Source organism: Centroberyx gerrardi, chromosome 14 (genome assembly GCF_048128805.1).
Source record: "Centroberyx gerrardi isolate f3 chromosome 14, fCenGer3.hap1.cur.20231027, whole genome shotgun sequence".
In the NCBI taxonomy this organism is placed as follows: Eukaryota; Metazoa; Chordata; class Actinopteri; order Beryciformes; family Berycidae; genus Centroberyx; species Centroberyx gerrardi.
Genome location: NC_136010.1, coordinates 10,045,044 through 10,070,892, shown reverse-complemented (window position 1 = coordinate 10,070,892; position 25,849 = coordinate 10,045,044). Strand labels below are relative to the sequence as shown.

The 25,849-nt window shown below is 41.4% G+C and overlaps 3 protein-coding genes across 4 annotated transcripts; 2 read left to right on the top strand and 1 right to left on the bottom strand.

The window, feature by feature from the left end:
* The first annotated feature begins 2,664 nt into the window (after positions 1 to 2,664).
* On the top strand, positions 2,665 to 8,924 carry ampd2b (adenosine monophosphate deaminase 2b). Of its 2 annotated transcripts, none has more exons than XM_071903238.2 (17): positions 2,665 to 2,709; positions 2,826 to 2,956; positions 3,053 to 3,121; positions 3,221 to 3,323; positions 3,554 to 3,743; positions 4,160 to 4,301; positions 4,457 to 4,546; positions 4,676 to 4,805; positions 4,925 to 5,119; positions 5,283 to 5,414; positions 5,539 to 5,702; positions 5,845 to 5,971; positions 6,081 to 6,244; positions 6,741 to 6,861; positions 7,146 to 7,319; positions 7,777 to 7,887; positions 8,457 to 8,924. In XM_071903238.2, exons 1-17 carry the CDS (start codon positions 2,680 to 2,682, stop codon positions 8,670 to 8,672), a joined length of 2,289 nt encoding a protein of 762 aa, XP_071759339.2. In that variant the 5' UTR covers positions 2,665 to 2,679; the 3' UTR covers positions 8,673 to 8,924. The 2 variants fall into 2 exon arrangements, with proteins under 2 accessions (XP_071759339.2, XP_071759337.2); XM_071903236.2 differs by having other exon boundaries at positions 3,554 to 3,747; positions 4,137 to 4,301.
* A 2,435-nt stretch (positions 8,925 to 11,359) lies between these two features.
* LOC139914829 (glutathione S-transferase Mu 3) lies at positions 11,360 to 15,427 on the top strand. Its single transcript, XM_071903242.2, has 8 exons — positions 11,360 to 11,498; positions 12,123 to 12,198; positions 12,746 to 12,810; positions 12,902 to 12,983; positions 13,179 to 13,276; positions 13,977 to 14,072; positions 14,175 to 14,285; positions 15,045 to 15,427. The coding sequence occupies exons 1-8, from the start codon at positions 11,463 to 11,465 to the stop codon at positions 15,138 to 15,140; spliced, it is 660 nt and encodes a 219-aa protein (XP_071759343.1). The 5' UTR covers positions 11,360 to 11,462; the 3' UTR covers positions 15,141 to 15,427.
* Positions 15,428 to 15,738: 311 nt separating this feature from the next.
* On the bottom strand, positions 15,739 to 25,437 carry eps8l3b (EPS8 signaling adaptor L3b). Its single transcript, XM_071903230.2, has 19 exons — positions 25,400 to 25,437; positions 25,003 to 25,118; positions 24,828 to 24,892; positions 24,564 to 24,722; positions 23,922 to 24,071; positions 23,600 to 23,685; positions 23,305 to 23,438; positions 22,555 to 22,682; positions 22,197 to 22,323; positions 21,966 to 22,036; positions 21,678 to 21,752; positions 21,315 to 21,460; positions 20,438 to 20,645; positions 17,959 to 17,999; positions 17,716 to 17,809; positions 17,060 to 17,176; positions 16,868 to 16,956; positions 16,332 to 16,464; positions 15,739 to 16,239 (listed from the first exon to the last, which is right to left on the bottom strand). The coding sequence occupies exons 1-19, from the start codon at positions 25,435 to 25,437 to the stop codon at positions 16,195 to 16,197; spliced, it is 2,022 nt and encodes a 673-aa protein (XP_071759331.2). The 3' UTR covers positions 15,739 to 16,194.
* Between the last annotated feature and the right edge of the window lie 412 nt (positions 25,438 to 25,849).

Sequence of the window (25,849 nt, the reverse complement as noted above, 5' to 3'; positions counted from 1 at the left end):
TTATGACAAGTTAGTTGCGAAAGGCAAGAAAAAAAAGAAGCAGTACAGTGGATGAAGTTGATTCCACAGGATGTCTCTTGACCTCTGACCTCTGCCCTCTGGGCTTTGGATGACTTTCCACTTGTTCTCTCATCCCTGAGGGCCTTTTACACCACACTGCCCGGTTTGAAGAGGATGGAGTGAGACTGGAGTGAGAATACTCCTCGCTCTGTATTGCTGCTGAAATATGCATGCAGTGGAAGTCGCTTGGCAAGATGATACCGTTTGACCTCATTTGAGGCTCAGTGACAGCACAATATTGAATGATGAGCTATGGAAAGGTGTTTGTTGCATTTGCAGATTGTGTTTGAGGTCTATTGATTCAAGTGTTTGTTTTTATTACAGATTTGAAATCTTGATTTAGCTGCCCAGTAAGCATCTGGTGCCATCCACGCAGCTTAGAATCCATTTGGCTGTACTCATCTCATATCACAGCATCATACCGCTTCCCTATTGTTCCTATTAGATCAGTAACAGCTTCAACCAACTATCTTATGTGTATGTCCATTGTCCAAGTGAAATCTGCGTGACTTTAATTTCTGAGTGGTGTACTTTCCAACTGTGGGGGATGAGTGGTTATGCAACCATAGATGCAACCGATCCAAATATAGCAGCCATTAGGGGATTAGCTCCGGGCCCGGTAGGCTTTGCTAGGCTTGGCTTAGTATGGCCCAGCCTGGATGTCTTTGCCGCTGGTCGCATCCTGCCCTCCACCACTACCCCAGTGTCCACTGATATCAGGACAAACTGATATGCCCCCACCTGACAGCACTGATAGCATCTCAGCTGACCGTTGGATGACAGTGGTTTATATTACACAGACAGACGTGCCCCTTCCTATCATTAGCAGAGCCACTGGTGTCTATGGCTTGACTCTGGTGGGCTTTGTGGCTGGGGTTTGAGGACATAGTTTAGCTGTTGGATAACAATAGTGTCACAGTAGCTCTCCTTGTTTCATTGGCTCAGGCTTGTTTGGATATAGGGAAGTCATTTAGAGTGGAGGAGCTCGAATATTCAGTCCATAAAAGGTCAAGTGCTGCTAAAATGTGCATACTTAAAGATGAATATACTGTAGAGCTATGTTTTCCCTCAGCGTTCTCTGTATTATTATGGTATGCGGAGATGCTTGTTGTCAGCCCTCATTGTATGTTTTGACTTGCTCCCTTGTGGCGCAGGGAAACTTGTTGAGCGTGTTGAGTAGGAAGTGTTGATTGGGCAGTGTTAGGCAGAAGGTGATAAGCACGTGGTGCGTCGTGGTTTGGCCGCTGATTATACCATCACCTCTCCTCTCTTCATAGCTGTCTCTCTCTCTTTCTCTCTGTCTGTCTGCCTCACCGCAGAAGTCTTGTTTTACCTTTAATGAGGCGTTCTGTCTCCTCCTAATCGGCCCGGCTAATTGGTCTCTCCTGGTCTCCTTTGCCGTCCCCATAGAGGAAACTCAGACACCCTGCGTTAGATAAGACTCTTAATTACGCTAAACACATTTAGATGAGGCACAATAGTAGATACACAACACATGGTTTTATTTCCACACCGCAGGTACCATACACCCTCTCTGAACTTTGCGTGTGTGTGTGTATGGTATATAAACACTAGTGGGAAGCAAGCCCACAGACATTCTAGCACACAGAAGATGAAATATTCAGCAGGATGATGAATATTTCAGTGGCAGGTGCGTAGTTTCGAGGGAAAGATTAATATCGTGGCACACAGACCGCTAAATATACTCCCAGGGGAACAGAGAGATGAAGACGTTCTCTCTCCCTGCTGTTTTCTGTGTTTGGCTGACGAATGCCTGACCTCTCTGTGTTCCTGTTACCTTTAACAGCCTCCTCTCCTAGCGTCCACTCACAGTGTTTTTCAAAGACCGTACTCTGTTTTTCCCTCCTCTCCTTTCCATGAGAACTGGGATTGTGTAAAACTTGAGTCCCCCAGCGGCAACAATGGAGGGTATTAGCCGGTGTATGTGCTGATGGGCTCTCCACCTGAATGGTCCATTGTGTCTTGAGGCACAAACAGCCGCTGAGCTCAGACCTCCACTGTTGTGTAAAGGCCTACTGACTGTCTGACTGAGAGAGGAACAACAAGCATCTACAGACTCTGTTTTGGCCACTGTGGAGTGGTTATACGCTGGGAGAATGAGGAATCCTAAGGACAAATGCACTTATTGAGCCATAGTTGATTGAGCTTGTTTTGCTGATTCATATTTCTGTCTAGCACTCTCTGTCCATGATTCCCCCATTCGCTCAACTGCTGGGTAAAATGAAAAGACAATTGCTATTGTTGTCAATGTTGATAAGCTTGTTTACAGTTAATAGGGCACATCCATAGCAAACAAAACTAACAAAGTTATTGATCATCTTGTACAAATTGTAAAGTGTCATTGGAGGATGCTGAGACTGTTCTTCATTGTCCAAAACACATTAAAAATTAAGGTTCACATGTATCATAGGAGAAAAACTCCTTCATTACTTATAAAATGATCATTTTCTCCTTCTCTCTTTGCCTTTCTTTCCTTCCCTTCTTGCCTTCCCTCAATCTCTAGTTGATCTCCGTGGTGCCCGCCACCTCCTCACTTCCCAGCATTCCTTGCCTGGGATCCCTGTGGCCCTGAAACAATCCATTGACCTGCGCACATCCATGGACGGGAAGTACAAGGAGATTGCTGAGGTCAGTGCTCAACTAATGTGCTCAACGCTTAACTGAATAAGCAGATTTTTTTCAGTTGTAGCAAAATTTACAGACATTTCTAATATGGTATATACTGTATGTGTGTCTGTGTATAGGAGCTGTTCTCACGCAGCCTGGCAGAGAGTGAGATGCGCAGCGCCCCCTATGAATTTCCTGAGGACAGCCCCATTGAACAGCTGGAAGAGAGACGGCAGCGCCTGGAGCGACAGATCAGTCAGGATGTAAAGTGAGGAGAGAGGAAGGGAAGGAGGGAGTTAATTTACACATGAACCCATGTGACTCAAGAATAATCCTTACGTGAACGCTACCTGTCTGTTCTCAGGTTTGAACCTGACATTCTCCTACGAGCCAAACAGGAGTTCATGAAAACTGACAGCGCTACAGACCTCGAGTGAGTGCTACCACTGGCTATAGGCAATATTGATCTCTTAAAACTTTAATGTTGAACTACCAGTATAGAAAAGTTATTTGTTTATTGATCTATGATCAGATACATGAAAGAGCAGAACCAAGCTCCTGAGCTGCAGGAGAGGGAACCGATTCCTGAGAAAGAGTACCAGCGAGTCACCATCTCTGGAGAGGAGCAATGTGGGGTAAGTCAGAGTACTACAGTAGTAATACAAGTAGAAGTAACAGAAGTGCAAGCAAGTATTTCTTAGACGTAATACACGTAGAAGTGCTTCATTTAGATCTTCTTTTCTGGTGTTCCTCATCGTAAAATAATGCCTCCTTCCTGAGAAAAAAAAAAGCCCTCTTATTGTTTCTTTCCTTCAATCTCTCTCTCTCATATTTTCTCTTTCCATTCGATCATCCCTCTCTCAAGGTTCCCTTCACAGATCTGCTGGACGCTGCCAAGTGTGTGGTGAAGGCTCTCTTCATAAGAGAGAAGTACATGGGTCTGTCACTGCAGAGCTTCTGCAGGACCACGGCCCGCTACCTGCAGGAGCTGAGCGACAGACCGCTGGACATAGGAGTCTATGAGGAGGAGATCCCAGAGACCACAGTCACTGCTAGTATGTACACACACATACACACACACACACACACACACGCAGACACACACACACACACACTACACGCCTACACTAGGACTTCACATACTGCACACTAGGAAACAATTATTTAAGCATGCCTGATCAACAAATACAGTTTCTGATTATTATATTCCAACTCTACTTACTCAAAATAGATGAGTAATCTGTCATTAATATGGCCTCAAGTCATGCCCAGTGTCATTTGCGGCACTGTCACATTAAGACATAGAGGGGCACACCCACTGCTTTCACAACCCATCTGTTACACACCCTTGAACAGGCTGTCACAACGCGCAGGCTGTGGAAATTAGACTCGTTGGACATGTTTAGCTTGCATGTAACACTCCCACCTTGTTCAAAGCCATCACACAGTATGACATTCTGTCTCCTCTCAGATGCCACAGTGCACCCACCTGTTTCTGAAACACACCCCTATGAGTCCCAGGACCCTGCCAGCATGCCCCCTGACATGGGTTATGGCTGCAAGATGGTGAACGGTGTCGTGCATGTGTACACTACAAGGAACATAATGGATAAGTGAGATGAAGTGCTTTATAAATCTTTATAATGAATCACTTGGTGCATGCATGCTTTATGTCCTAGGCCTTGATGTGGTCGGATGCTTGAGCCGCTCAGTTCACACTTATTTGTTACCAAAGAGTCTTATGCTTAACTGTTAATGTTGCTATCAGGAGCACAGAGCTGGACCTGCCCTATCCAAACTTGCAGGAATACATCGCTGACATGAACGTCATGATGGCCCTCATTATCAACGGACCAGTGTAAGTTCCCTGACAGGTATCAAAGACAGAACAATGGTGTATACAGTGCATTTTAGATTTTGCATTTGACAGTTTTTTTAGAATTTTGTAGAAAGGACCCAGTATTTGTTTTCTTCCCCACTGCCACAGAAAGTCCTTCTGCTACCGCCGCTTGCAGTACCTCAGCTCCAAGTTCCAGATGCACATCCTGCTCAACGAGATGAAAGAGCTGGCAGCACAGAAGAAAGTCCCGCATCGAGACTTTTACAATATCCGTAAGGTGAACTCAAGAACTGTTTCTACTGAGCCTAATAAGAACAAAGTTGGGTCTTTTGTAAGCCAGAACCAGAATCACAAATATATCAAATTGCTTTCATATCCGTCTGCATGGTTTTACAGGTCGACACACATATCCATGCCTCGTCCTGTATGAATCAGAAGCACCTTCTGCGCTTTATCAAAAGAGCCATGAAGAAGTATCCTACAGAGATTGTTCATGTGGAAAGGGGCAAAGGTCAGACACTCATGGAAGTGTTTGAGAGCATGAACCTCACAGCCTTTGACCTGAGTGTGGACACCCTGGACATGCACGCAGTGAGTAACACCCATGAAGAATAGATGAAGGGCTGATCAGTTTACAAGAGTTAAAACTTTACTGCCCTGTTGAAATGACAGGTAGTGATTCGACTTGACAGGAGCATCAGTAAATGAGAGATTGAGTGACTCGCAGTGACAACTGTTCCAAATTTATTTGCAGGACCGCAACACTTTTCACCGCTTTGACAAGTTCAATGCCAAGTACAACCCCATTGGCGAGTCGATCCTGAGAGAGATCTTCATCAAAACTGACAACCATGTTGAGGGGACATACTTTGGTCACATTATCAAGGTGTTTGCTGAATGCATAATGCTTCACTTGCACTTTAACACTTTGACACTGACATTAATGCCTGCATAATGAGTATGGGAGGGATTTGCGCCCTCTGCTGACTGTGTCGGTGCCTGCTTTTCAGGAGGTTATGGCTGACCTGGAGGAGAGCAAGTACCAGAACGTGGAGCTCAGGCTGTCTATCTATGGGCGCTGTAGAGATGAGTGGGACAAGCTGGCCAAGTGGGCGGTCAAACACCGGGTCTACTCAGACAACGTGCGCTGGCTTGTGCAAGTGCCACGACTCTTGTGAGTAACACTCATTTTACCATAGACTGTATCAACTGCTCATCATTTGAAAAAGATCTATGTGTAAAATGAACATTTCTTCAATACAACCGTAATTAATTCATAACTGACTTCTTGATATATTTGTATTCTCTCTTCATAGTGACGTCTACCACACAAAGAAACAGCTGTCCAACTTCCAACAGATGCTGGAGAATGTCTTCATGCCTCTGTTTGAGGTGACAGTCGACCCAGGCAGCCATCCAGAGCTGCACCTCTTCCTTCAGCATGTACGTACTCTTTGTGTTGTGGGATATTGTATTTGATCATTTACTGTTTGAAGCATGAACCCAACACTCAGAGGGTTTTTATGAAGCTGTTATTGTTTCTCTCATTCAGGTAGTGGGTTTTGACAGTGTGGATGATGAGTCAAAACCAGAGCACCACATCTTCAACCTGGACAGCCCTCTGCCTGTCAACTGGACAGAGGAGGACAACCCGCCCTACTCCTACTACCTCTACTATATGTATGTTAACATGACGGTGCTGAATCACCTGCGCAGGTACGCCACCGCACCTCAATTGCTCCCACAATGACCTTTTGATTCCTCCAATCATTGACTTGAAACCTTTGGTGATTCCACCTAAATACAGTAATACAGCCAGGATTAGCAAAAAAGTAACACACTGTATCTTTTATTGAGCATGAATGAAGTATTGATTTTGTGCGCTCTTCTAAGCTTACGCATCCAAATTAACTTTATATTAGAGTATTGCTAGAGGTTCCAGAGCAGAAAATGTACCATTATCTTCTGAAAATGATTCTTTGCATTGTCATTGTCACCCTTTGTGTATTTGAAACTTTACATTTGGTGTGAAATATTAAGCTTAGGGTTGGAGTTTCATTTCTGCCTTTGAGGCACAGCAAAGGATGTGCATTAACTCAGACTATGCTTTACCTGGCCATTGCAGTAACACATTTCAAAGCTGAAATTCAGCATTATCTCCCTTAATGTTCTTGAAGTCACCCTCTAGTATCTCTGCGGCTAATAATTCCAGGCAGCGGGGGTTTCACACACTTGTACTACGTCCTCACTGCGGCGAGGCGGGACCAATCCATCACCTGGTGTCTGGTTTCATGCTGTCAGAGAACATTTCCCATGGGCTACTGCTCAGGAAGGTATGACCTCAATATCACAACAGCTGCTTCATCTCACACACAAAGGAGAACTTATCTCTCTGTGATATTGTGCTGAAACAAAGCATTCGAGAGTTCATTTAGATCTTATTTCTTAGTTTTGTTCAACGGGATTGTTCTTTAGTAACATTGTGTTTCTACCTCACTTTCAAATGCTTCATAGAAAAAAGGGCCATAGAAAAAAAAAGGGTATCGATGTACTTTTTTACCTGTTTATTGTAACACACTGCACTTTTCTAACGCTACATCTCCCTCCTCGCGTCCAGGCTCCCGTGCTGCAGTATCTGTACTACCTGGCCCAGATTGGCATCGCCATGTCCCCCCTCAGTAACAACAGCCTGTTCCTCAGCTACCATCGCAACCCGCTCCCAGAGTACCTGTCCCGAGGCCTCATGGTCTCTCTGTCCACAGACGATCCCCTGCAGTTCCACTTCACCAAGGTGGGTGCATTCAGTTGGAGAAAATAAGGATCATGTACACTACCTGTCAAAAGTTTGGACACACCTGATTGAATGTTCTATGTTTTTCATTATCTTAAAGCCATTTTGATCTAAAGGCTTTTGCTTAAATGCTTGAAATTTGTTTCTTAGACAAATATAAATAGTGAAGTTGATGCCTATGTACGAATTTCTTTCCAAGGCAAAGGGCGGCTACTTTAAAGAATCTAAAATATAAGATAGTTTTGATTTGTTTAACACTTTTTTGGTCACTGCATAATTCCATTTGTGTTATTTCATAGTTTTGATGTCTTTACTATTATTCTAAAATGTTGAAACTAGTAAAAATAAATAAAAATGTGATGTGTCCAAACTTTTGACTGGTAGTGTATGTAAAGAAGAAAAAAAACTTTATTTGTGAGTGTAAAATATTTATTTTCATGTTGATGCGTCTTTGCAGGAGCCACTGATGGAAGAGTACAGCATTGCAGCCCAGGTGTGGAAGCTGAGCTCCTGCGACATGTGTGAGCTGGCCAGGAACAGTGTGCTGATGAGCGGATTCTCTCATAAGGTATCACTTACTTGGGTTCTGGTGACTTGGGACTGGACTTTGACTTGTACTTTGATGACTTGAAAAGGTTTCTAAAGTCTTGACAAAGATCTTGTTTGTGTAAATGACTTGGATTGAAAGTTGAAAGATTTATTCCACCAGACGATTAAAATTAAATTCTGTTTTTTGAATTTGTATGGAATGATTGAATTTATTGAAGTTGAGACTGATTATAGAAATCAAACTCTTGCTGCTCTTACCAAGTTTTTATCCTATTATAATGATACTGCATTGAAAAGTCCTAGATATTTTATTCTTTAAGATATTAAATTGATACTGGACTCTTGATTTGTTCTGACTTGACTTGGTGTTCTACATTTAGACTTGGGACTTGATTTGAGACTTGTGCCTCAAGATGTGAGACTGACTTGGGACTCAAGCAAAGTTGACTTGGTCACACCTCTGATATCTGCCTACAGTTATAGCTGCACACGACCATCAGGTCCTCCATCTAACTCCTCCTAACTCCTCCTGAATCTATTGCTCTGCAGACAATTTAATTTTTCACACTGACCCTTCTTCTCGATCAGGTAAAGAGCTACTGGCTCGGCCCGCACTTCATCAAGGAGGGTCAGGAGAGCAATGACATCAGGCGTACCAACGTCCCTGACATCCGCGTGGCGTATCGTTACGAGACCATGTGTGAGGAGCTGAATTTAATCACCCAGGCCATCCGCACAGATGAGCTGGAGACCATCGAGGAAGAAGGCAGCCTGTGTATGGGAGCTGTGCAGGGAGAGAAGTGAAAGGTCGCTGCACAGCACAACACAGGCAAAATTCATATGATATCCCCTATTTTCACACTGGGACTTTGTACGGATTTGCAAACATATCTCACCTTTGAAAAGAAAAACTTTGTTACAAAAAGAGACTATGAGAGTCGCTAATGTGGCAATATAAGAGAGGACCTACAATCTGTGGACCCAAGGTGTTTACTTTCTTTTATTTGTTTGATTTATTCTTTGTTACAATTGAATACGTCATGGTGATTTCATTATGTCTGTTGATGTATTTATTTGAAAATGATTATATTCATGGTGTATGACCACATTCTGTCAGTGTTTCTGTACAAAGTTTGGCATGTATTTCCTATAGCCAGTCATGAGCAATACCATATTCATAGTCAGCTCTCATCCACATGACATTCTAATAAATATAATACACTGGACATCACATTGACCGATCCATTGATGAGAGAGGATAATCAGAAACATGTCCCAGAAATTTGAAGCATAACGAACCTCCAACTATGTACTAAATAGTAAACCCTCTCATCAAAATTAGTTGGTCTTGTAATGCAAATACTCTAAAAGAATCAAAGCTACATTTGTTTTATCACAAACAAAACAACCAAACATAAATTAAAAACGACAAAGACAAATACAAAGTAACTAAAGCAGAGAAGAATCAAAGAAGAATCAAACCTAGATTTAATAGTCCAGTTAAAAACATCACGCACATTTTTGCCTCTAAGGTTGACAAGAACTTCTACTGTACTGAACCACAGGACAATAGGCCTACCTCATACTGTATGGCTGGTAGAAAAGTCATGTCTCATACCATATCTACTACTTCATTATTCTTGCTACTGGTAACAGTATTAACACCATACTTCCCACAGCTGCTCCTTGTGTGTATCTATATTCTTGCTATTTCCCCACAGTCTTTACAGTGTTCCAATAGGGAAGCATGAAGGCACTTTTCTGTGTGTTTATTTCTGGTGTAACACTGCCACTCTGGCAACGTCTGGTTCAGACTCATTAGTATTATCTGATTATAATAACTCTCATCTTGTGACATGGTTTCTTTAGACACTCTGAAATGTCTGTCTAACCCACATCTGATCTAGATCTAGTTTTAAATGTATGGCTGTCATCAAATACGTTTTCGTAGTACAGTGAATAATGCATGGTCAATTCCTCCACATTTCATTCCATAAACAAGTTCAACCAGTGCCAAATCCCTAAATGAACACCACAGTTTTTTTTTTAACTGTTAGTGACCTGATGATTTTAACTGGCATACTGACAGCTGAAGGTCAACTAACTTACCAAACCTTTTTTTTTTACTTTCCTGCAAATTCATGCCTTTGGTTTGGGTCCTGATTATCAGTATACTTGTTGCTTTTCAAAAAGCATTGTGTCTTCCCGCAGATTTTTATGTGCCGTTTGTGATATATTATTTAATGACATAATTGTGTGTAAGAAAAATAAATGTCTCGTTCACCTTGCAGCGTTTTCCACGTCTCTGTAAATGTGTTAAATCAAAGAGTCACTGTTCACGGATCTGTCTGCCTAGACAGGAACTCTTGTTTGAAACAATAGTCTCCAGAATCTGAGAGTTTTAGGTTACAAAACGGACAGAAAACGTTTGACAAAGCACGAGACAGACATACAGGCAAAGACAGAAAGTGAGAGAGAGAGATTCCAAATGAGAGTGATTAGTATTTAGACAAATAAACTCTACATTAAGGACTTGTTTGAAGTTCCACAATTAAATCAATTACAAGGGACATTTTGGAAAATAGGACCAGGCACATAAGGGAAATCCCTCAGTCAACCTCAGACAGCAGCTGTGTGTGTGTGTGTGTGTGTGTGTGTGTGTGTGTGTGTGTGTGTGTGTGTGTGTGTGTGTGTGTGTGTGTGTGTGTGTGTGTGAAAAAGAGAGACAGGCAAACAGAGAATGCATTGTCTGCTGTCTCCATATCGAGCCCATTAAACTCCAACTGTAGCAGGCAGTTCAACACAAAGTTTATATTGACTGCAACCCTTCACCATATTAGACAGAATAAAATGACAAAACTCTGGTTTCAAGTAATAATAAGTTACTAGCTCACAGAAACATCTGTGGGATAGTAAACATTAGTTCCAGCATTATGCTTTACCCATGCCATCTTGTTTTGTTTGTTGTTCCTCCAGAAATAACTATAATTTTCCTATTTGGATTCATAGTGTGTCTGTGATACTCAATAGTGAGTTTATATTGACTTAGTCTACTTTATGGTACCTTTTTAACATCTATTTTGTATCTATATCACCTGCTTTATACTTAATTTTATTATAGCATTACTACAGTTCTTTAGTTAGCTAAGTTTAAGTAAAAGATTCATCAAGAAATCCCTGGAGCGTCTCCCACGTCATTTCCAATTCTTTTTCTACAGAAAATAAGTTTCACATTTCATCCCTATGTCATGGAAATTTCCTAGATTTCAGGGGTTTGTGTGCACTTCACCAAAGGTTGTCCCTGCACCATCAGGTCGGTGTCATTCACCAGAAAACATGTCAGGAACACATGAGATAAAGCGTCCTGCCAGCTGACTAATAACTCTACCAACCGTGCTAAACTGATTTTAGTTTTTTGCACTGAGAACTCATGTGAGAACCAGCTGAGAATTAAAAAAAAGTCTGTGTCACCCCGCCCACCTCCCCTTCTCCCTCATAGGCTGCAGAATAATCCAGTCTCTCCCCCACTATAGCTGCCGTTATAGTCGAGGTTTGATGCATTTGGTCTCTCCGCGTCTCAAAAAGTGATTCAAAATGACAATGAAACTGGCTTACTGGGATATCCGTGGGGTAAGTGAACCGCTGGATCTGCACTTAAGTAATGTTTCGTGTTGTTTTTTGCAGCGCTATGGATAACCGCTGCTGGACATCCATCGCAAGCAGCTGGCTCGTTGTACCAGAGAGCAGCAGCTAACTAACTACGCCATTTCTTTTCAAAGACGATGCATATTCTGTAGGGAAAAAAGCTTGTTTTAAATGCATGATGCGTTATACTTTGGAAAGGGATGATTGTGGCTCGAGCGGAAAAATGTTGGGTTATGTAACGAAATACCGGCGGCTCTGTGCACGTGTCATTAAAAGGTTTTTGTTCACTTATCTTATCCATTGAGCGCCTGTAGCCCGGATTTGTCCTGTATATCAGTGTGACAGGATTTGTGTACAAAATGCGTTAACTTGAAGTCTCAAGTGTTAAAGTCAAAGATATTTCCACAATAGGTAGACAAAAAAATCCATTGAATATGACAGGCGTTAAGTAGGACAACGGTTTTTGGTGTTATGTGAAAATGGAGCTGCATAGACATTTTTCTGCTGAAAGCCAATTCCTGAGCTGTAGCAAACTAATGCACCGAAAATATGAAACACTAAAGCTGAGAAAATCTGCTTCTTCTTTGATCCCTTTCCTCCTGTGTGCAGCTCGCCCACCCAATCCGCCTGCTGCTGGAGTACACTGGCACCAAGTACGAGGACAAGTTTTATGTCTGCGGTGAAGGTAAACTTGGTGAAATAACTTGAAGAAGATTGTCACTCAGTGAGGATAGCAACTCATAAACAGACTGGAACATTATTTCTCTCAAAATAGCTCTCTTTATTGTTAAAAACTGGCGCGTGTCGACATATTGTCTTGGTCAAAGTACATGTTACAAATGGGTTTTTTTTTGTTTTTGACGTTCTGGGTTAATGGACACAACTGTTCTTGATTATTCATTAACAAAAAGAAAGAAAAGGAGGAGCCAACTTGTGTAACATGTACTTTGACAAGACAATATGTCAAAAGCTTTTTAACAATAAAGAGAGCTATTTTAAGAGAAATAATGTTGCAGCCCGTCTTTGGGAGTTGCTGTCCCTCTGATGGAGAATTTTCTTCATGTTATTTGAGACTTTTTGACAATCTCCCCTATCTCAAGAAAAAAAACATTTTGTTGCAGCAGCACAATACTAGAAATTTGTGAAAGAACTAGCCATAATTTTACAAGATGAACTTACATAAGTGTCCACACACAGAGCTCTATTATGTAACCCACTTTTCTCTCTCACAGCTCCCAATTATGACAAGAGCTGCTGGTTTGATGAAAAACACAAACTTGGAATGGACTTCCCCAATGTAAGAGAGTTTACCTAATTTTGATTACAGTGGAAAGCAGACTGGTTATCACATCAACTAATGTTGTTATGATGATGGTATTTTACTGTAGCTGCCCTATCTGGAGGATGGAGACAGGAAGATAGCACAGAGCAATGCCATCCTGAGATACATTGCTCGCAAGCACAATCTCTGTAAGTACTGTTTATTCAGCAGCATGTATGAATATTTTGGTCATAAGAAATGCACAGTGGTGTGTTTGTGAAAATGTCAGGTTTTTCTATTCTCAGTTAAAAGAAGTAAACACAATTGTACAATAGTTCTGGGTTTTGAGGATAGCATTTCAGTCTTCATTCCCTGATTTTCTCCCTAAACTCTTCTGATCACAGGTGGAGAGACTGAGGATGAGAAGGTCCGAGTGGACATGTTGGAGAACCAGGCGATGGACTTCCGGACTGGCTTTGTCATGCTGTGCTACACCGACTTTGTGAGTATCAAAGACTCCTCGCTGAACCGGTGGCGTCTTAAAAATTCTTCATTATCGTAAAATTCAACTGGGTTGAGTCTGTCCCTTATCTTCCTTTGGGGAACTCCACTCAACTAAACTAAACTAAACCACTCAACTGTCAGTTAAAAGTTAAGCCCTGATCGAAATTTAAACTAGAGTTTAAAGTTTTGGAGCAACAGGATGAAATCTAGATCTAGGTTTAAAGTAAAAACGAAACTAAGATGTAAAGGAATGTTTACATTTTTACTCTGCTTAGTTTTAAACTAGGTTTAAAGTTTGGTTCAAGAGCAACTGCTAAACTATGATTTAATCCAGTTTTAAAAGTTAATCCTTGTTGGTGCAATCCACGCTTTAAGTCCCCATGAAATGAACTCTCATTACTTTTACTTCCTGGAAAACAGTGCATCTTGAATCGTGACCCCATGCTGCACCAGTAGGGGGAAATATAAATTCCAAACAATAAAACATCACAGATTTTTGAACAATCCCGCCCCTTCGCCCCTCCCATCAAATAAAACTGCCTCTCTCTCCCTGACTGATATTCTATTTGGTTTAGACTTCTGAATGATCCCGCACTGTTGTGTCCCCCCCCCCAAAGCATCCTGTTTCAGGGCTGGGCAATGTGTCATTTCAAAGCTTTGAAACTCCACTAACGCCCCCCGTACTCCTCTGACTTCAGGACAAGATGAAGCCCGGTTACCTGGAGCGGCTGCCAGGCTCACTGAAGCAGTTCTCCGAGTTCTTGGGAGATAGGAAGTGGTTTGCTGGTGATAAGGTATTTTATTTCTCAGTTCTGGAAAGTTGCCTGTATATTCATATATCTTAAAGTCTAGACTGAGCCTTTCTGTTTGGTTAATTTGACCGTGCTTTGTCTCAGATCACGTTCGTGGACTTCATCATGTACGACCTGTTGGACCAACAGAGAATGTTTGAGTCCAAGTGTCTGGATGACTTCAAGAACCTCAAAGATCTTCTGGACCGTTTTGAGGTCAGGACCCTCACCTGTTTGTCAGAGATACACACATCACACAGCACATCCATCCTTCGGTGGGATGAAAAGCAGAAATGTGGTCGCTCACACTTTGTGCAACACTCAAACATGTAGAAAATTATAAATCCTGCACACTAGGAACTCATTCATATTTATTTTTTTACAATCTTTTGATCTGATGTGGATCTTCATTAGGTCCTACAGTAAAAGGTGTATTTTGTGCTGGCTTTACTTGTTTCTACTGTGATTTAACCAGCCTTTTACCTCACCTTGATGTGTGCATAAATGGCATATATTTAGATTGTTGGTGCTTCTAAATTAAACATTGATTTTATCATTTTTTTGGCATAGGCGTATGTGGCTATTACTATTACTGAACACAAAATACTTATCTTGATTTCTAACAGTCATAACGACAACTTCCAGCATTGTAAGCACTCCTATATTATTAATTTTTGCCTAGCTTCAGCAGTGACATCCAAGTAGCATTTGTTTCTTGATATGCCATAGATGCTGATGAGCTAACAGAAACACAATATTGATATTTTTGTTTGGATGCACCAATGATCTAAAAGTACCTTCATCTGACATTATTTTTCCTGAACATATTGGAGCAGTGTACAAACGTTTACCATGTTTTAGGACATTTTTTAGAGAAGTATGCATGTCTGAAACTTCTCTTACCATACGATAGATTTTGTAATGGGGATTTGTGAAAACTGAAAGTGCCTAACTACTATTTGCTTTCTTCAATAGGCTCAGGAGAAGATTGCTGCCTACATGAAGTCAAACAAATTCATGAAGACTCCAGTCAATAACAAGATGGCCAAATGGGGAAACAAGAAGGAGTAAAGAACAATGCACACGTTACACCGTAGAGAAGTAATGAATAGAAATGTTAAGAATGTTGAATTGTTTCATTATAAGTGTAACTGGATGCATAAGATGGAAATTCAGAAGTAGAGAAGAGTCAGTCTGTACTATTTGTTTGTGTCTTGTCGTAAATGATGTTCTGTAGTTGGATGTATAGGTACTGTGTATCTCCTACCCTCTGATCACAGGGTAAACTAGCCCAGACAATTGCGTGCCAATTCTAAAACCTTTTTGATTTAATGGGTTGAATCAGAATTTTATAAAAAGCCAGGTTTGTATTGACATAATCAAATATAAGTCTAGGTTTTTCATTTGACTTAAAGCACTTAATTTGCTTAATCTTTATATTTCAAATTTTGACACATGAAGGTATGTCTTTGTATTGATTTTGTTCCTTTTTGAATAAAGACACAGAAAATGCTACCAAGCAATATTTTATCATTAACATCAGAATTACTTGAGAAGGTTGTTATTACTAACAGTGGCACCAGTGATTTGTTTTTGTTTTTGTTTTTTTTAGTAAATAATGTAGTGGAAGAGAATATTTTATTTTGTATGCATCTCCCGAAAGTGTAAGTATTACACAAAACATGGTGAGGCACAGTTAAAAAGGGACATTTTTGTTGTTGGTAATATTTAACATATCCATACATACTGTGTTTTATCACACTTGGGCAAACTATGAAGTACAAGATTGACTTGAAATATGCATAAGTAAGCACATTTACAGTAAAAGACAACATGAGAATTACAAATTTCTAATTCACTCAATTATTGTTGCTCATGGTAAATCCCAAAGCATATACAAGTCCCCAATCACAGAAAGTGCTTTGGCCTGAATGACACTGAGACAATGGTATTTATTGGCAGTATCATTCATGCTGAAAAAAGCCATCCACACAAGATGATATGACATGAAGGGGAGAATTAGCCACCAAATACTACAGATGTTGCTTCATTATTACATTGTTTAACGGGATGAAAAATCAAGAAAAAGAGACTGAATAGCTGGTAAACACACAGCAGTGGGTCGTCAGTAGCGGCCGTTGTACGGGCCGTATGCCGCTTCACTGGCAAGCTGTAAGGAATGGGATAGGAATATAAACATTACTGATGTGTGGCAGTGGCAGTTTGGTGCATCACATGTACAGTTCATGGTACATTACTCACTGCGATGGCTGACTTGATGGCCTGAAGCTGGAAGAAGACCTTGCTTCCTTCCTCCGGACACACAGTCCTCATCTCGTCCCTGGTCATGCCCAGTAGCAGCTTACCGTTCAGCACTCCCAGGCTGCACACTGTGCTGTACAACAACAGGCATGAAGCAGAGATCCAACACCGTTACACACAATACGGCACAAGCCATATTTACAATATGAAAATCCTGCAGTCCCCAGCCCCTCTGTGTGGATTTCATTAGAAGAAACAGTTTCTGATTACTGCACCTGCTTTGAATTTACTTCTTCTGGCCCTGCTACTGTACATAGATTTCTGTTGTTGTATACAGTATATTGTATATAATATTGTGATATTTTAAACTGACTTATGTTGTTTCTTGTGGTTATGTTTTGATTATTTTTAAGACTTGCATACTGTTTTTGCCTCTTGGCCAGGTCATCACTGTAAATGAGAATTGGTTCTCAATCGACTTACCTGGTTAAATAAAGGATAAATAAAAAATAATAATCCTAAAATATTTCACTTACATTTTTGAGAAGCCTTTGTACTCCAGCCAGGCTTTTACATCTGCAGGTGTGGACATCATGTCGAGAGGTGCTGGTCTGCGTGTCTCCTGCTGTAAAGGTGGAGTGTGGAAAACAAAAGAAGTCATTTGTGAAATCTGTAGAAGTAGTAGCTAACTACACTCAGTCAGCAGAGCTATGTGTGCCTCAGCTCACCCGTGGGGCCTCCATGGGCTCAGCTCCGTTCATGGGCTCCAGGACATTCTGAGGAACGTGACCTTCCTCCTCACGGATGTTGCGAACAAGCCACCATTGCTTGGACTTATCTATCACCTGTGAAAATACACACACACAGATGAATATCACTATGTTTCTCTGTATTAGGGGGTGGATCAGTGCACCAAGGCACTATACTGTGTTAAAAAATAATGATGGTAATGACAGCTTCACCAGTGTGACTGCTGTGATTATGATCAATATACAGAACAAACAAATAGAACAAAGCTTCCATTATGTTCAGTGCAGTGTAGTGTACAAGTATGTGAAGATAATAGGGCATAACTAATAGAGTATAACTAGGAGATGCTCATATGATGCTCAGAGCTATTTCTTCATGTGGACTGAGACCCAGTTTCAGGCGAATAAACTGCTCCATGCATGCTTGGTGGGAATTCATCCAGCAAATGTGTTTTTACAATGCAAAACATATAATAAACTGATTTTACTGTGATTTTATTTTAACACTACAAGCAACTTTTGCGCTATTTTGCACAAATATTGTGATAATACTGTTTACCGGGATATTTTGGGGTTAGAGGATCATTCCATGACAAAGGGGCGATGTTTGTATCACAGCATGTGTGTCATCTCACCTGAACCACATCCCCCTTCATAATGCTGAGCTCCTGGCTGTTCCTGGCCATGAAGTCGTAAATGACTCGCATGTACAGGGGCGACTTGCTGTGGCTGAAATGGAAGCATACACACACACACAAATGACGTTGGCAAAAAAGCACAGTATGTACTGATTGCTAGGAATAAGGATTAAATGTTTACTACAAATGTGATCATAAAGCACAGAGCCATGTTTACTGCAGTGTCAGCATACTGCATACCGTGCTGGTGGTGGAGAACCCCATGGACTGTTCATCACAGGCTGTAAAAGGTGAAAATTGAATGATTACATGACTTGCTTTATGGCAACCATATCCTATACTACACCCGCATATTAAAATACCACTCCAAACATAGTATTTGAGAATGGGATTCGGCTGGGCTTTAGTATAAAAGACTCACAGTCACCTTCTCCAGCAGAGTGGTAGCTATATTAGAGGTTCAGCAAGTGAATATTAGCAATTCACCGGCATACACATCTACCTCTTTGGAAAGTGAATTAGGCAAGAACAGAAAGTGTATGGATGACCGCAGTACTCCACACAACCACAAAACTAAACTAGGACGCTGTCGGGGGCGACAGCAAGGGTATATCCCCGAAATTCCCCAATCCTCAAAGGCCCCATTAAGTCAAATGTAATAAAAAGCCATTCAATAATCACACAATAAGACTCCAGGGTTAATCTTCCCAATTATATTGGTTGTATGTCCCAACTATTTTTATTTCATCAAATAATACAATTTTTCCTTCTGGGCTAATCTAAAGTTAAGTATATTATTATTACTCCGATGGCTGGGTTCATGCCAGTACAGCAGCCAGAACTGAAACATGGAAGTTTGCATTAAGATTACTGTCAGTTTTGTCATATTAGGCTGTTGAGCCATCAGGCTCCAAGCTATCAAGTTCTGATACTGAAGAATGTAATAACAAGTTAAAAGGTGTCAATATCCAACTTCGTACTGGCTTTACTGTTTAGCTGTACACTCAAAATGCTGCTGTTGGGCAAAATGTGGTCGGATCTGTATGGAAATTGGTGTGCATGTTCCACATAAAGGTTGGAACATGATTAGCAAGTTTCATAGCGATTGGTGAAATTCTGTTTGAGTTATAAACCAAAATGTCATAGGCCACACCCACTTTCACTAATGACGACCAAACTTCAGATTTTGACTAGGACATGGTCCTAGAGCATGTACCGAATTTCGTGCAATTTCACCTATTGGATTAGGAGATACAGTTTTCTGGCCTTTGTGGCGCCCCCTATTGGTCAATATTTGAATGGCTTTGCACACATTTTCATTCATTATATGTGAACATGCTGTCCAGGTTTCATGATGATTGGACCATCTATCACAAAGTTATAACAATTTAGCTTATAGGCCACGCCTCCTTCACAACTTTAAGAATTAATATCTTCAAAACTACAGTAGATATCAACAATCTATAAACCAAATTTAAAGAGCGTAGGACCATAGATGCTACTGACCGATTTCGGTGGTAATCGGTCAAATGGTGTAGGAGGAGATGTTAAAAATGTGTTTTTCAAATAATTCAAAATATCTAAAACAATTTCCAGGTGAACCTTGAGGGTCCTGATGGCAAATTTGAGTACAGTTAGGTGGACATGTGTACCAAGTTTCATGTAAATCGGACAAACCAGAATCAGAATCAGAATCAGGTTTATTGCCAAGTAAGTTTTCACAATACAAGGAATTTGCCTTGGTATGTAGGTGCATACAATAAACATAAACATGGAGAAAAATAATAGGGATAGGTTAGGGTTAGGGTTAGGGGAGGGGGAGGGGGAGGGGGGGGCAGGAGGAAATCCCTGACCTGGGCCTTTCACTCCTGTTCTTAGTATGGGGGAGGAGGAGGAGGAGAAGGAGGAGGACGTACTGCAAGTCAAGAAAGTAGGTGTGGGAGATACAGCCCTTTCAACTTTTTATTTTTGACCTTTTTGGAATTATAGCGCCACCATCAGGGCGATGGGGGTCATATTTCTTGTGGGTCTAATTGAAGCCATACTAGACCATGGTGCAAAGTTTCATGGCTCTAGCATTTACCATCTCACGGGAAATTGAGCCCAAAGAGAAAAACAATAATATTTTTTTAAGTAGTACCAGTACAAAAAATAATGAATTAATGTATTAATAATAATCACAGAAAGTGCAAACTTCATACAAATCTCCACAATGGCCTGGACAATTCTCTTGACAAATTTCAATACAATATCATGCACCACTGGTCAAAATCAATAGAGTTCTTCCTCTAGGGGTCATCAATGTCCATGCCAAATTTGAAAAGATTCTTATAAAAACTGTTCAAGTTATTGCGTTCACGCGAAGGATCTGCGGTGGCGGGTGGGGTGAATCCATAATATCCCCGAAACTCACATTTCGGGGATATAATGAGAGCCATATGAATTGGGTATGGATAGAAAAAATACAGATAGAATAGATAGAAATAAATTAGAATAGATAGAGATAAAACAGAGATAGTCCAACATTGTCACTGTCATATGGTCAAGTTTGATTACTGGTTACTGTCATTTGAATTTGAATTTGTTGACTTTGGCATTAAGTACTTTTGTATTTCATGCCAATAAAGTGCCTTGAATTGAATTGAATTGAATTGAATTGAATTGCACTGTTAGAGGTCACCAATGCCACAATACTTTATAGTCGTGTCACTGGTTCTACCTCTTCAGGCTGCTGCTGCATGTCTCTGGGTGAGTAGCTCTGGCTTTCGCTCATTGGTCCATTCTGATGGCCAGGTGGGAAGCGCTGGCTGTTGCTCCTGCTCATTGGACCATTCTGGTAAGCGGGCGGGGCAGACATGGGTGGCGGCTGCCAGCCATCATAGAATTCTGGGATGTACGGCGGGATATTATCTTCCGGCCATCTGGACCTGGCAGGCCGGGCAGGAAAATGTCAGTTAAGTAAAAAACAAAAAGGACTTTGACCTTTTACCAATACACAGGATTTGATGTTGCAATCCTTTGTGCCATAATCCAAGGTGAGCAGTCATACAGAAGCCCAATTCAGAAGTCAAAAGAGCAATATACTAACCCACAAACGGTGACTATAAAGGATGTCAGGCTAGGTCATAAAGCTACAGGACGATCAGAAAGGCAACACCCACCTAATCTAAATGTTACAGAGTTGAGTGTGCGGGTGTGGGTTTGTCACTGGAGTTATCAAGTGGGATCCTCCCATCACAGATGTTTCGTTTAATTAGGCCTATGTCACCTCCAGAAGGCTCAACAGTGATTTCTGCCGTACCAGAACCAGACAATCCCTATACTAAGTACAGCTAAATTCGCTTCCACTACCCTGGACCTACACTTAGGCTTTTGAGACTCAAATCATTGTTTTATTTTAGACATTTATCAGCCATGTAGGTGATTAAAGTCAACAGACACCCTCTAATATCAAGTTAGTGGTTCCTGAGCAGAGATAGACACACCAACAAAGAGCTATTAGGGTACTCAGAGGGAAGGACTAGACGTCAGAAGGTAACAGGCATTGTAAAGTGACTGATCATCACACTGTGTAAGGGTCACTGAGTCCACCATACCTGGGGATGTTCCAGCAGTCTCCCAGAGACCTCCAGAGCTGGTCCTCCTCTGAGCCAACCACCTCAGTGAGCAGCAGCAGGGCCGGCTCCGTCAGCAGGGGGGTGACGACTGAGGGGGGCAAGTCTGTGGGGTAATGAGGCACCATCTGTGGAGGAATGGAGGAATTCAAATCTGTTTCACGTCACTTGAGCCGCGATAAAGTGAGTGCCGCATTGCACCGAAGAAAAATATGAGCGCATTTGATATAGTGGTGTTGGAAGTGGTTGAATCTATAGATACAGCCAAGTAAAAGGACAGCAAAGGCTTTCTGTAAAGGAAAATAGCTTCGACACTGCTGACAGTGTTGCAGAAGAGACACTCACCATGCCTAAACTAGAGAAGAAGATGTGGACAAAGTCAGGAGCACTGGGGTTGTCCAGTACCCCGTCCAGGAAGCCCTGTCATAGCAACGAAACAAATGAAACACAGAGCTGTTTTTCTCTCACACTGCTGCAATTACTATCTCACATTCCTATCAACACATTAAGATAAGCAGCGATGATAAGCAGTGATTTCCAAAAACCACTGCAATGTAAAAAGTCAGAACCACTGCGATCGCTTTTGGTCAACATTTCACTTTCATGACATTCGATTGTATTTGAAGTACATACCAGAAGATTGAACCCATATTTGATTTTCTGAAGACAGGAGACATATTCGTCCCAAGGTGGCAGACTGACTGCTGGTGCTGCAGGAGAGACAATGGGCAAACTGTCAAATACTTATTATCACAGGTATACACACAGATATATGCTATCAGTATGTCCGTCCCTTTATGAGTGTAATTTTCAAGTAATTACTTGCTCAAGCCCCTGGAGTGATAAACTGGTAAAGTGTGTTACCATTTTTCTTTGAGCTTTTCTTTTTGTTCTTCTTGCTCTTTCCCTGTTTTGGTGCAGGTGCATTCGCTGCAGCGGACACTTTGCTCATGAAGATCTCCATATCATTTATAACATGGTTTAAAATGTCCTGTGAAAAGGAATATAAGCACAGCATTGTGTATAAATAACAAAATATGACTGATTCAACACATACTGAGTGGTATGTAGGAATTCCATCTAAATAGGAGCTACAGTAATCTGATACATTTTTCTTTTAGATTATGACGAGACAGACAACTGGACAACACCTATGATCCTTTATTACTAATATAATCCCCTATCTATAATTTATGTAAATAGTTTAAGGGACAGAGCTGACCGTGTTCCTCTCAGTCTCTGAATATTCAGGTGATGGAAGAACCTCTTGGCTATGCTGTAATCCGTTAAACTCAGGATGGTGCGGCGGTTCTTCTTGTGGAGTGTAGACCGGCGGGGGAAACATACTCTCTAATTGGCACCAAAAGACAATAGTTTGGAGACAAATATCAATATGATGTCACTTCAGGAAAAAGTGGACACACAAATTATGCGCCGAAGAGAGATTATTTATTGGTAAACCCATCTGACAGACCGAGGCTGATGTTACTAGTGGAGAACCAGTGTAAATAAACAGTTGAGATTATTAAAAAAAATACTAATTTACCAGTCATTTGTAGATTAGCAGGACTGCTACAATAGATGTGAGTTTCTCTCCCACTGTACTTTGAGTGGTTATGATGAAAATAATAAACTACACTGGTGTCGTTCCGGTACATATGACCCATTAAGGTAATAGAGATTCGTTCCCATGTTCCAAGATGGCGATTGATAAATTTAATTGGCACAGGCTGTAATTCCTATGCTGGGCTATTTTTGATTTTGACTTGTGCTTGTAATTGTTTTAATCCATTTATTGTTTTAATCCATTTACTGCTTTAATCAATCTATTTTATGTAAATCACTTTGAGTTGCGTTCTCTGCATGAATGGTGCTATAAAAATAAACTTCTTATTATTTTCCTTATCAGATGTGTTTTTCATAGACTTCCACTGGAAGGTCTGCACCTATCTGGCATTAGACCAAGCCGTACCTGGGTCTCTGTTGTTCCACTGCGGGGCCGGGTGGTCTGGTGGAGGAGGAGTCCAGTCCCGCTGCACAGCACGAGGCCCGGGCTGCCGGAAATTTCCTGGAGCATGCTGGCCTATGATGTTCTCCAGATTGCTCCTGAGAGCAACAAAGACAAACAGCAACTCATGAATTTCATACTTTGTATCGCTTTGATGTAGATGCCACTATTTGTCTTACCTCTGCTTTCCTAGAAATTAGTTTCTTTATATGTGTTTGGACTGGATTCATGTGCTGTGACCATGTTTGTGACATTGTACCTGATGTCAGACTGGCCTCTGCGCGGTTCCACATTGGCTCCTTTGTTTTGGACTGCGTTGTCTAGATCACTCCTGATGTGCTCTGCCTGGTGAAACAGGACTGCTTTAGATCAAAATCAGCAAAAGTGAAACCAGCGAAATATCCATATGGTTGTGAAATGCTGACAATGGTTCAAAATGATACCCTCGATTTCAGAAAATGGAGTGCATATTGTTAAATACTTCGGCATGAGTAACTCTAACTCTTGACCTCTAACTCTTCCCTCTCTGGAAAGTTAGGAAATCACAGAGGTCAGGAGGGTTCTGGTGAAATGCGACTCACCCCAAGCTCCTCACACTGGAACATGTAGATGTGGGGGATGCGTTTGTTGCGGTCCTGCACAGTGACCGTCAGCAGGGAGTTGTAAGCGCAGCTGTCCAACACGGCCGTGGTTTGCAGGATGCAGCTCAGAGGGAGCGACTCCAGCTCTGCCTTTTGAATCATATTGAGCAGGAAGAGGGTTATGACCGCAGGTTTATTACAGCGAATACAAGAATACGCACAGTTTTCCATTATTGAAGTGAAGCAGAACTTTCAGATGAAGAATCACATCTGTAGGTTTTAAGATGAGCGACATTTTTAAGTCTCATTATCTCAAGTGTGAGTGTTAAAGACAGTAGTGACAGTAGTGGTTTTCTACACACAGAGCAACTCTCTACTGTCTGTAATACCGAAACTTGAATAAAAAGTTGACTGAAACAAAAAGACAGTAGTGGTTGTGTAATTTCATGATGCATCACATTCACACATCTGTCTACACAACTGCAAGCACATTGGCTGTTCAGTATTTTCCAACTCATGCGCTTCCTCATCTGGAGGCTTCAGTTATTCGGGCCTAATGTGCAAGTCATCACTCTTAAAGTAGTCTGCTGACACCTGCTGAAAGGCTGAAAGGCTGAAATGATGCGGAAAATCTCTTCAAACCTTGGTCTCGATGTCGCTGAGCTGTAGATACCCTCCCTGAACCTCCATGATCATCTCCTGGGGCCACAGACGGCCTTTGGCATCCAGCCTCTTGAGCTTGGCCACGCAGTCGTCCAGGTTCCTCACCTCCTGGCCATCCAGCTCACAGGTAAACAGGTGCTATAGAGGAGTCAGTGCAGAGAGTCATGGGAAAGCTGGAGGCTGGACTGCAGTAATCTGACATTTTATAATCATTTACTTGGTGAAGGAGAAAATTACCCTTACCTCCACTCTGCAGTGAAAGTTGTCGGATTGCTTGTTCAGTGTTTCAGAGTACTCCTTTCTCTGCCCTGATACAACGGAACATTTTCTGATTACAAAAATGACAAATACAGTTTGGGCTCACAAAAAAAAGAAAAAGAAAATATAGAATGGGAGGTGTTTTTATGCCTGAACGTACTGTATATGGATTTTCCACTGGGCCTTGACGTGTTGTTTCTCTGCAGTGGGGAGCTCTTTAGATCGTCCTGCAGGAAACCCCGCCTCTGCTGGGGGAGGTCCTCTTGTGAGAAACCCCTAAAACATCATAAAACGTTACATATCAAACAGGATAAGTGAGGCGAATTGATTGGGTGTTGCCAGCTTGGGCACCTTACATGTCAATAAAACCAGCCCTCATTAGCAACACGGTGATTTGAAGATAAAGTTAGATGGTTAAACTCAAATCAGCTGTATACATTAACACACCACTGCAGAGTTTTATCATTAGAGGGTGTGTACAGTAAGAATTTTTAATTAGTGCCCAAAGCCTTGACCAGATCACTACCACAGAAAGTGACATGGATACTGATACTGACCTTGGGGAATAAGAAAATGGTCCTGTGTTTCCATACATTTTCTGTACTGTACTGTAATGTCTGTGATCTGCAGAAATAAAAATCACTATTAGTTTTTTTACTAGGAGACGAACAGAAAGTTTGGATTGAGAAGAATCACCGGGAAGCCACTTCACACAAACCTAAAAACAAACATCTATTTCTTGTGCTGACATTAACCCGACATAATAGTGTGTAAAACATTAGCTATCAAAATAAAACCTGTTCCACATTAACTTTACACCAGCACTCCGTAACAGATGGCTGCTTAAACACACACACACACACACACACACACACACACACACACACACACACACACACTTCACACAACTTAAAAAGGAGTGGTTTCCTCAGGAGTCAGGAGAGAATTTCTCAGTGGACGTGGTAAAAGATCTTGGCAGCTGAAATCCTTATGTAAATGCAAATATA